Here is a 12,237-nt window from a genome sequence, read left to right as displayed (position 1 = left end):
CGCTTGTTCTTGGTCTACAAACAATCATAATAACACGAGAATCAATAAACAATCACTAATTACCCGAATTACTAACAATTCTATGAACCCTAGATCAAATCCATGATCTCAATTATCCAAATTAGGGTTGTTTCCACCATAGAATCTATAACAAAACCCTCCCCCATCATTAATTACCCATCTATTACGTTCTATAGATCGAAAAACGGTTTCGGAGAGTGAAAAGCTTACATTTAGCCTCAAGAATGGTGAAAAACGAGTAGGAGTCGTCTGGGGTTCGTTCCTTAGCTCTCAAAATTGAAAAGTGCCAAATAAAATCGTTTAGGGGTTTATTTACGACTTTAAGTCGCGTCTAGCCCGCCACATCGGCCACCACCCTGCTACAACGGCCCACCAAAGAGACCAAAATCCCCGCCAAGGCAGGTTGCACGAAACAGAGAGCTATTTAAAGAATTCCAAAATCCCCATTTCACAACACACCTCTAACCAACGACGCTCAGAAAATACCCTTTACGCTAAAATCGATTTTGAAAGTTCTACTCGCCCGAATTCAATTCTGTAAAGTCGTACGGATTCCTTAATGAGTTATCTAACTACTCATGTAATCAAAATCATAATTAACTCACCCGGTTGTTACCATATTTCCCTACACCTTAAAATTTCCGATTTTGTCCAAATCTGGATTAGGTTGGAAAAATCCAAATACTACGAAAAAGTTTTCCGGTCCTAAATTTTACCCCGTTGACATTTCTATAATGACGGGAACATGTCGTTACAATTACTGTATTCTAAATTTTAATAAATCATTTTCATTAAATGAATTTCTATAAGAAAAACTTTGATGCAACTATACAATTATTTTCATGTAACTTATAAAAGTTGTAAGTTCAATCATAAAAATAACTAATAAAACTTGTATTAGGATATACGTCTACCTCACACCTAGCTGCCTAAAATGAGTTTTTTCTTAAAATAAATATCAAATCTATACCAAAATTACCCTAGGCAAGGGCACACACATACTCACGAGGAAGTGTTTGATGGTAGATGGAAAATGTGACACTGATTTTAATATAATTTGATAGTATATAATATTATCCTAGAAATTATAATGATGTTGAAATTCGAAACCCATATCGCAAAATGGTCGGTAGGGTTATTAAATAATTGAATTGAAAGATTTTGCAGTTTTTTTCACTTGTGTGATAGACAATTGGTCAATTACTGTGGTGATTTCTGTGTTCTGTGAGATGCTTTTTTTTATATTATTTATTTATTTCTTCTTTCTTAGTCAGACTTCCCTGTCACAAACTCCCTGCTAGATTTCAGTATTCCATTTAAAGTACTGGAGTATCCAATGCTTAAATATACTATTACAAGCATATTAATTTCTCTTCGAATTTTGCACTAAGAATTTTCCAAAAAGTCAAGAACCTTTTAGTTTGCACCACATTTAATCGTTGGAATAATAGTTATGATGTTCGTGTTAGCTTGCACATACCTCTCGTATAATTCAATACTTTCAACTAGTATAGAGTATGTAATTCCATGGATCAAAGTTTTTACAGGCACAAAAAACAATCACGTGAAATTTATTTTTTGAAGTTTAAATCTAATTACATGTCGCTAAATAAATAAATTGTCTAGACATTTTCAAATAACCAACTTAAGAACTTCTTTCAACCCAATTACAACAATAACAATATAGTCAGTATAATTTCATAAATTGTGTATAAGGATGATATGATGATGTATACAGATCTCACCCTTTAATAGAGGTTATTTTCGATAGATGTTCGGCTCAATTATTTCAACTCAATTGAGAAGTAAAGTGAAAAATAAACGTGATTGGATGCAGTACCCCATATGTGCACGACTGGTTCTGATCACTGGCAATTATATTGTTGCTAGACTTTAGTAAAAGTAGTTTCAGTAACTGTTGCAAAAATTGACTTTGGTTTCCTTTTATCTATAGTGGGCGGGGGGATGGGCTTCACATCTGTTATAGCATATATTGATAACTACGTTTCATGTAAAGGAGCAATTTTAATCTATGTGAACTATTCAGTTTTCTTGGAACTAGATTGAATTAAATGATTCTACATACATACATTGAATATATAAAACTATATAGTAAAGATTTCAAATATCACTACCTCATATATTTGTTCAGAATAAGAAATTATAAGAAGAGTGGAAAAAGACAGGGACAACATGCTGTGTTTGTATCCGTTACGTTGTACTCAGAGGAACTGATAGATGGAGCTTCGAGATATCGGATTTATCTAAATTCAATAATTTTAATGCACAATATAAATTTATGTGTAAAAAATTACTCATATTTTAATAAATAATATATACGAAGTATATGTGAACCTATAACTTAGTAAATATATTGAATTTAAGGCGAAAACCTTTAAAAATTTAAAGTAATAAAGCTAAAATTTTGAATCCGCATCTGTCCGAGGATACCTCCCTTAGTGTGAAATGAAGATGTGAATGAGAGACGAGGTTGAAATACATGGCTGCTACTGAATTTATCATTCCCATGAATGCTTTGACTGTATAATATATATGAATCCAATGCTGATTGTATAATAATTTATAAGGTTTCGACTGTCTTCTGTGCAGCAGACTTTCAGATATTGCAGTTTTTTTTGGGAGGTTTAATTGCTAATTCAAATTCGTGTCATATAAAATTTTTCTTATTAGAAATTGCTTTATTTTCAAAGTTTAAATTTGAAATATTTATTTAAAGATGGGGAAATTCATCATTACACTATATTCCTTATGGTCACTTTGAAATATTGCGGGCAATTTATTGTACGAACATAATAAAGATAATTTTTTCCTTTTATGACAATTTATTTACTCTAATTTTTGATATGATGTATTTAAGACCACAAGATTAATGACATTTTGATATATTGTTGGTAGGTTTAGTTTGATACCACAATATTTTTTAAAAAGAGTAACTATTGCTCTCTCTGTCTCATTCATTATTATGCTTTCCCTTTTTATCGTTAAAAAGATATCGGTACATATTGAGTAATTATAATAATGATAATATTCATTTTCAGGACAAAAGGGAATATTTTGTGTATATTAGATAATTTACACTATAGTTTCATTGATAATTACTGATCAGTTTAGTAAGGGAATCAAGTGACTGAAAAATGAGTGTGGTCAAAGAAAGTAGAAAGTTGGGTCAAACTTGAAAATCTAAATTGATCAAAGTTTTGCAGAATCACATGGCCTGTACGAAAGGTAAATTATATAAAGATAAAATTAAAACAATACAATGCATCTTCCACACATTAATATTTATTCTAAGGTAGTAGTATAAATTTGTGAGAGGGCATGTGATTTTGGAATAATTGCATCTGAAAGGGAAGGACCACATGACACCTTTGAAAGAAATATTGCTAATACACTTCTTTTTTTTTGGTCAAAATTTATTAAAATGATAGAGCTTCATCGGTTACTTCTGGAAGTTGTATTTTTTTTTTCTTTAAAAAAAAAACCTAGATTCGGACAATATTAAATATTTAAGATATTTGAGTTTTGACTTGTCATCCCTTCCACACAGTATGAAAGAAATAGGTTAAACTGAATACATGAATAATCCCTTACATGAACAGTGTTCTGCTATAATTGAATACATTAAATTAAACATTGAATAAAAAACACTTGCGTCTAAAATTTTGAATTTCTTTTGACGCATTGTTTAAAGGAATCATACGTAACAGACATATTTGATGGAATATTTTCAACCGCCTATTACATAATAATCACATAAATATTAACATAAATTAGACCATATTTGAACTTTTGCAGGAGTTTGGCAAATAATTGCATGAGTAAGGTTTTGTAAAGTTTTACCTTAGCTAACTTGACTCGTTATCAAAACTCAATGAAGGCCCAACATAAAATTAGCATGTTAACAGTGGCCCAATAGCCAACCAATTTTACTTGGGCCACCCTCTAAACCGAATGAACATTTTTGGAAACATTACAGAAATCCCGCCTTTTAGTTTACTTACCATTATCCCCTATAAGTTTTACAAATCTCCAAAATAGCTCATTTTCACGCATCAAATTAGTATATCTCGCGCATCAGATTAGTGTATCTCGCACATCAGATTAGTGTATCATGTATAAAATATAATGTATCTTACTTAACGATTAATGTATCTCGCGCATCAGATTAATGTATCAACGCTTATATTATTGTATCCGTTTGAAAAATTTCTATAATTATAAACTTTTAAGGGATAAATTATAATTTTACCTTAAAAGTGTAATTTCTGTAATTTGCCCAACATTTTTTACTACAAACCACCTAGCTTTCTGTTGCTCTTTTATGTTTTTCTGAAAAGAATTAACCCCATAACTATTTCTTTATGGTTCACTTAGAATAAGAGTCCAACTTCTTAGGAGATTCTTATGTTAGGTCCTAAGAAACAAAAAATCGCTCTTCATTTCAAAATTACTTATTCCTCCATTAAATTAGATAATAGTAGTTAAATATCATAATAATATATTCAATAGTATATTTTTATTAATTAATGAAATATGAAAAATGTCGAATGTGCGCACCACCTTTTGTTTTCGAGAGTTTTCGGCTCAATAGATATATACTTGTATTTGTTCAAGTGTTAGAATTAAATTTAAGATAATGGAAAGTGAAAATCACCCAACCAGGAAAGTTGAACAAGACTTAAAGCATTTTAACTACGAAAAGTATTAGCACCCATATTTTGTATGTACACATGCACCTCCTAGTAATTACCACTAGTACTAGTAACAAAATAACAAAACGTTTAATTGGCTAAACAAAAATTAAACCAGCCAATTAGTGGGGACTTTGGAGTTTAACATCGGATTAGGAGGAGCTATATACATAATACACTAATCTATATAAGCATTAATTAATTAAATAACTAAGCAAAAGTCCCTTGAGTACATCTAGGTTGCATGGCGAAGAAAAGTTCAAGTTCAGGCGCCTGAAAATACCCATTTTCCGGTGGCTTCCTTTTATCTCCACCGCAGTCGTACGTCCGCTTCTTCCTCGGCGGCGGAGGTGGTTTCACCATCGCCGGAATTTGACAATCATCGCGTTTTGGCGTCGAACATCCTTCTTCTTCTGCTTCTACTACTACTACTTCCATCATCGTAACATCCTCGTACTCTTTTATCTCCATTTTTTTTTATACTAAATATTCTTTGAAGTAGTAATAATATATTTTGGGGAAGAAATAATTGTCGAATGAATATGAAAAACGTGTGAAACAAGTGTCGTATATAAAGGAGGAGTTGAGGTAGCGTACACTTCAATTTTTAAAAGGCAAGTCTGGAAGGTGCTATTGAGAAATAGAAAAGTTTGTGGTTCGTGGACAGCTAAGTAGGGTTTCATGTCCACGTGTGGCCACCACAGAACTTTCTGGGTTGACGTGGATGAAGACATACGTGGCCCTTTCTGAGCCGTTTAAGACAAAAAGGAGGATGTTTTTTTGGGCGGGAAGATCAAGGTCATTGTTTGGATTCGAATTTGAGACACTAAAGTCGACAGTGTTCAGAGTTGAAAATACAACCTTCAACCATGCGTGTACAATTACTCCACTTTCTTTTCATTGCACCCTTTATTCAATAATATGTTAAATTAGATTTTAGGCTTAACTTACTATTTAAAATTTAAAATAATTATACAATACTATATTTAAGGAATTTGTGTATTTTAATAAATCTTTTAAAATATATGGTATAGATATTAAAAGTGATAATATGTGTGATTATTTTAAACTAGAGATAAATATAATATATATGGTAGTTAGGGATGTTCACGGATCGGTTTGGATCGGTTATTGGTCAAAATTAAAACCAAACCAACTTAATCGGCTTTAAAATTATCAAAACCAAACCAAACTAAATATAGTATATATTTATCGGTTTTGGTTCGGTTTGGTTTGGTTATTCGGTTATTAACCATAGACAAACATAAAAGAAACAATTTATTCAAAACGTGAAAAGTGACAACAATCCATCTAAAACGAAAAATAGTTACAATGACTAACATTACAAAACTTTCAATCATTGAATTTACTATGAATAAAGCTTCAAAATTCATTATCTTAGCCTAGAAGAAAGAGAAAGTGATATTTTCAATCTTATAAAGAATTGTCATAGACACACTCATATACATAAAACCAATAAGATAAATATTCTCACCTTGGATATTTTTTCTTTGATATGTAAATTATAAATAAATTTTGATGAAAACGCATATAAGATCTTTAAAATTGTTTATAAAAATAATATATTATGTATGTATATAATTTGTTGGCTCGTTCGGTTATTTTTTCGGTTTTTTTCGAACAAAACCATAACCAACTCATATACTATCGGTTTTAAAAAATTTAAAACCAAATCACACCTAACCCAAATAAAAATTGATTTATTTAATCGGTTTGGTTCAGTTTTTTGATTTGGATCGGTTTTTACCCAAATTGTAAACACCCCTAATGGTAGTGATGTATGTGTGGTTGTGTAGTTCTTTCTTAAATGAAACTATGGTTATAACATTTAATTTGAATTAATAATTTTTTATTTATACAATTTTCTCTGGTAACCTAAAATAGGAATATGAACTGTTTACAGGCCCACTCAAGGCCCATAATCTCATATGTATCAAACTGTTATAAGCCCAGATTCTTTCTTTATGTTGTAAACCCAGTCCAATAAGTTGCAATGTTACGTAAAAAGCAAAAGTATCGTTGAACGACATAATATACATCAATACTATAACATTTTATGATTCTTTTTCACTACTATTAACACATTACTATTGAATGCACTCAGATTAGTTTTTTCATGAATCCAAATTAATTAACGTGCCTCATAGTTTGTATGATTCCTTTTTAATGAAAAATATCTAAATTTTGAATTTTTTATTTATAAAGAGGGAATTATTTTTTCTTTCGTAAATGAAAAGGAAAAATGTAGCAATCTGGCAGCTTAAACTAACAAAACATTCTATTACACCGGTGGTACATGATTGTCGTCCTCGTGTCGTAGGCCGTAAGGTTTTATGTCTCACAACGAGTGCAACCTCTTCTTCAGTTGCTTTGAGGTTTTGTTGGATCTTCTACAAAATTAATCATCAACTTAAATTTTCCTAGCAAGACAAAACGAAGGGTTGTTATAAATGTCTTTCTTTTTTCTTTTAACAAACAAACAAAACGTTGAAAATTTACAAGGCTCCAAGTCAATAGTATTCAATATCCAACAAAGTTGACGGCATGATTAATAGAAATTCAAATAGTTGAATATTTAAATTATGTTATTGTTTAATTAGAACTTTCTCTTTTCCTGATCAAAATCAAGAAATGAATCACTCTAATTTATTCACATTTTAAATTAAGGAGAGAAACGTGAAGTATTTAAAACATTAAAATATAAAACGTATCGTTGAAGAATAATTAAGCCGTGTGAAAACGCGGATTTTTTGTATTTATTAAAAGAAGGGTCTTGCCATGTGGCTGAAGACTGAATGTGAGAATTAATTAATGACATAGGAATTTGATGGTGGGTGGATATAACGTGTTGTACTAATAAGTATACCCATTAATAATTTTAAAATATCTCCTTTTTTCTTTTTAGAGGGAGAGGGTGGTTGATGATTAGTCGATTTTTATGTTGCTAAATACTAGTTATTTAATTTTATGTCAAATATGGCACAAGTAGAAAATTAAATTGAAAAGGTGAAAAAAAATTAAATTGAAAATGTACTCTCCGTTCATTTTACTTGTTACACACTTGACACACTTATTAAGAAAATAATTAGTGATGTGATATAGAGTTTTTATCAAACTATTTCCTATTAAATGATGTGTTGAACAAGTAGACCTAGACAGATCATTGCTAAGAGGAGGGAGAATGAGGACCGTCGAATCGAGGGAATGAAGGCTATAACTGTAACACCCCAGAGAATTTTCGAACTAAGACTCGAGCCATCCTTCATGTGGAGTGGGATTTTACCGAGGAATAAAAAATTTCTTGAGTGTTAAGTTAAGGTCCCTAGGTGTAGCACATTGAGTTCCAAGAAGAGTTGAATTGGAAATAGTCATTTTGGAAAGAATCTGGAAAATTTGGCTATGGAAAAAAGGTGAGTTTTTGGTCAACTTTGAGCAGTCGTATCTCCTAGCTCAAAATGATTTAGGCGAATTTCCAGTTATGTCTGGAAAGCCCTTGGAATGATCTTTCCAACGCCGCCGAGTTTGCTTGATTCCGAGTTCGTATGAGTGACTTATGCCCTTTGGAAGTTGGGTTGTTGGCACAGTCGCACAGTCGCACAGTGCAGTTTGTTTAGTCCGAAAATTTTAAGGGTATTTTGGTCTTTTCCCTAATCTTTTCTTTGGGTTATATTGAGGTGTTAGACTGATGTTTGGATCATTTTTGTCCCATTTTAAAGAGTGAGAGTAAGAGTGAGAGTTAGGGCTTGGAAGATAAGAGAGAAAGAAGAGGAAAAGAAGAGGAGAAAGAGAAGAAGAAGCTAAGGATCGTCGTGGATTTTTGTCGGGGGTGATCCCTAATCAGGTATGTGAGTCTTTAGTGTGGGTTTATCCTTTCCCCCCACATACCAAGCTCGTTTTTATGATTTGAGAAGAGATTGGATTTGTTGTTGAAGTTGTTAGTTGTTGTTGATGTTGTTAGTTGTGTTGTTGAAGTTATTGTTGGTTGTGGGACAGGATTGGGCTGTGTATTTGAGTTGTGACCTATTGTATATTGAGGGATTTTATGATCCTTAGTGTTGGTTGGTTCATACCCCCACACACCAACTCGTTTTTAATTCCAAGAGAAGATTTATTGGTTGTTGAAGTTGTAGTGGTGTTGTGTTGAAGTTCTTGCTGATTTAGTACAGATTTCTGGCTGTGATTTTTGAGTTGAATCTATTGTATAATAAGGGTCTTTATGATTCTAAGTGTTGCTGCTGAAACCTTGAGGTTGAGAGGGTTTAGAATTGGAAAGAAACAAGGGGAAAAAGTCGAATTTTTGGGGAAAAAGGGGCTGGGCTGTTGCACCTCTCCTAGTGCCAAGGACACCAATCCTTCCCTTTCATTCACCATTTCTTTTTTTATACATGTTCCTAGGTATTATACCTATGTTTCCTAGTTGTTTCCAACACTCCAAGGTACTTCCAAAAGTCAAGTAAAACTACAAGTCAAGTGAAGTTAGTTTCCAAGTCAAGTGAAGTTAGTTTCCAAGTCAAGTGAAGTTAGTTTCAAAGTCAAATGAAGTTAGTTTCCAAGTCAAGTGAAGTTAGTTTCAAAGTCAAGTGAAGTTAGTTTCAAAGTCAAGTGAAGTTAGTTTCCAAGTCAAGTGAAGTCAAGCTTAGAAGTAAGTAAGTCAAAACAAGTCTTTAAGGTTTTCCAAGAGTCTTCATTGATCGTTTTAACTTCATTTTAAGGCTCAAGTTAAGTAAAGAATGAAGAGTTCCAAGTTAAGAGTTTCAAGTTGAGTAAAGAGTTTCAAGTTGAGTCAAAGTATCGAGTTTCAAGTAAAGTAAAGAGTAAAGAGTTGAGTTCATTTCTCAAAGTTATTAGGGAACTATGTATTCCCAAAGAAGTTTTAAAGAAATGTTTTTACATTTAAACAAGGTTGGAAACTGAGATTTCCAAAAGAGCCTTCGGGCTAGTTTTTGAGTAATTATCTCATATCAGCAGGAATAAATATGTTTTAAAAACATAAGAGCCAGTACATTTTTGGGAGTAGTATCGAGCACCGAATTGGGGGAGCGTTCAAAGAACCCACAGCCCCCATAGAACCATGTTAGCCACCATGGGTAGAAAAGGATCATACTTTTTAGATGAATCCTTTTCAGATTAGACTAGTGGATCCATTAGGCAGTTCAGGTCTTATACCTTTGGCCGGGTATAAGATGCTCTGGCAGCGTGAGGTCGATCGCTGTATCATCACTATAGCTCTTATGTGATGGTTGTCGGTTAGAGAAACTCCCACAGCAGTTATTGTATTTTCATACACAGAAATTATTGTATTTTATATACATCAGTTCAATTGTATTTCTATATACATCTCAGGCTTATTGTATCCTTGTATACACTCAGAGTTTATAGCATGTTTTAAACAGTCTTTCTTTATATCGCACTTGTTTTAAATTGCCTTATATTGAAAGAAGTCAGTCAGGTTGAGTTCAGTTATTCAAGAGTCGAGTATCCTTGAGTTAAGTATCTTTGAGTTAAGTATATATCTTGAGTTAAGTATATATCCTTGAGTTGAGTATCTATCTTGAGTTGAGTATCTATCTTTGAGTTGAGTATCTATCTTTGAGTTGAGTATCTGTCTCTGAGTCCAGTATCTATCTTCTGAGTTGAGTAAGTTTGAGTAGTTTTGGGTATTCCTTGAGTTGAGAAAGTTTGAAAAGAGGTAAGTTATTCAATTTATTCCAGTTTTTCTTCTAGCCTATGTTGTTTAGCTTTCTAGCTTACATACTCGTACATTTCACGTACTGAGCCATTTGGCCTGCATCTTTTTATGATGCAGACACAGGTATTCAGGATCATCAACAGGAGATTCGTTGATACATCCGGGAGTTCCAGTTAGCTATGACAAGCCTCTTTGCTTCCGGAGGATTTCATTTACCTTTCAGTTGTATCAGTTGTTAGGAGGTCGTGGGTCTTGTCCCGGCTTCCATCTTTATCAGTTAGAGGCTTCATAGATAGACAATAGAGTTTCAGAAGTCTCTTCATTTATTTTGTTAAATGTTTTGAAGACTAAAGTTGCCTTTTATGGCGAGTTGTATATATATTCTATTATACAGAGTTTTCTTTTGAGTTAAAGATTTATAAAGTTGAGTTTATAAACTCTTATTCAGTTTTAAGCTCTTGTATGCTTAAGTTAGTATTCCGCTTGGAGTCAGCCAGGATGAGGGTTCGCTTGGGGACCAGAAATGGTCTTCGAGTGCCGGCCACGTCCAGGGTGTAGGCTCGGGGCGTGACAATAACATAGAGTTGGAGGCCTTATTTCTGGAACATTTAGAAAATCCAAATAAATATTTAATGCTGAGGGTAAAACATGAGAAAAAAAGTATTTTCTTAATATGTCAAAAGTGACAAGTAAAAATGAAAATATATTTTAAAAATAAGTGATAAGTAAAAGTAAATGGAGGGAGTAATAAGAAAAGAGAAAGACATCCCATTGTCAGGTATCCAATTGAAGTCAATTAAATTTGAATTTACGCTCCCTAACAAAGACGATTTCATACCTAGTAAACTTGAATCAGAAATTTATAATCGAGGATAAAAAAATATTTATCAGTTCATTACAACCGTTCGGATACTTTAGTTGACAGCTTCCTGTCAAATTGAGAAATCGGATACTTATGTGGTTCGAGAAAGGGAAGAAAAAGATCAATAGTTGAAACAATTGGTCAGAATTGTAGACGTAGGACCCAAGACTTTATTCAATCCCATTCGGCCCATCTTCCCCCCTACTTTATGGAACAACAAAGTAAGTCTTTTTTTCTTCAATATCTTCATTTCAAAGTTTCTGCTATAAATAGCTTTGCACTCTTTCATTGTCTTCCACCTTTATTTTCCAGCCTTTCTTTTTCTTATAGTAATCCAGAAAACTGCTCAAAGTAACTTCCCACATTCTCCTAGAGAGATCTGGTAATAAATCTCTCTTTTTATTAAATTGGGTTCTCCATTTTTATGATTTTGTTGCAGTTTTATGTGTTGTATTCTTGATTGTACTTGAAAGATTGTGTTTTTATTAATTCTTTCAAGTTTCAGTAATGTTGTCTTTGTAGTCGTCTTCTCCAAATGGGTACTCCTACTTTTTGGGACTTAAGTTGTAGTTTTAGGAGTATTCTTGTTTGTTTTTGCCAAGATTGTATTTTTCATCTTTTTTTTTTGTTTGTTCATCTTCCCCTCTCTTTTGTTAAAGTAATGTGATTGAATGCCTTGTCGCTTTGAATCATTGTGAAGTAAAGGTTCAGTTTTTATAAGGATTTATCTTCTTCCTGGTTTGTTCCTGCCCTTTTTTATTTTAGATGAATAAACTTCCCAATATTGTGGAGATAGTATGTTAAAGAGGAATATACTAGTTGCCCTGTTTGATTGTTTCCTCTGGTATGATTTTCTCTTATTTCTCAAAGATCAAGATTGAATTTTGATCAACAGCTAATGATATCCAAGTTTATTGAGGTTCCTGGTAGAT

General features: G+C 32.6%; 1 protein-coding gene across 1 annotated transcript; it reads right to left on the bottom strand.

Moving 5' to 3' along the window:
• Nucleotides 1–4,943: 4,943 nt before the first annotated feature.
• On the bottom strand, nt 4,944–5,204 carry LOC125807760 (cyclin-dependent protein kinase inhibitor SMR5-like). The gene has a single exon (XM_049487497.1). The coding sequence runs from the start codon at nt 5,202–5,204 to the stop codon at nt 4,944–4,946; it is 261 nt and encodes an 86-aa protein (XP_049343454.1).
• Nucleotides 5,205–12,237: the final 7,033 nt, after the last annotated feature.

The sequence above is a fragment of the Solanum verrucosum genome, unplaced genomic scaffold (assembly GCF_900185275.1).
Source record: "Solanum verrucosum unplaced genomic scaffold, falcon-dt-bn FXZP01000183.1, whole genome shotgun sequence".
In the NCBI taxonomy this organism is placed as follows: Eukaryota; Viridiplantae; Streptophyta; class Magnoliopsida; order Solanales; family Solanaceae; genus Solanum; species Solanum verrucosum.
This window is presented reverse-complemented; position numbering and strand designations above follow the sequence as displayed.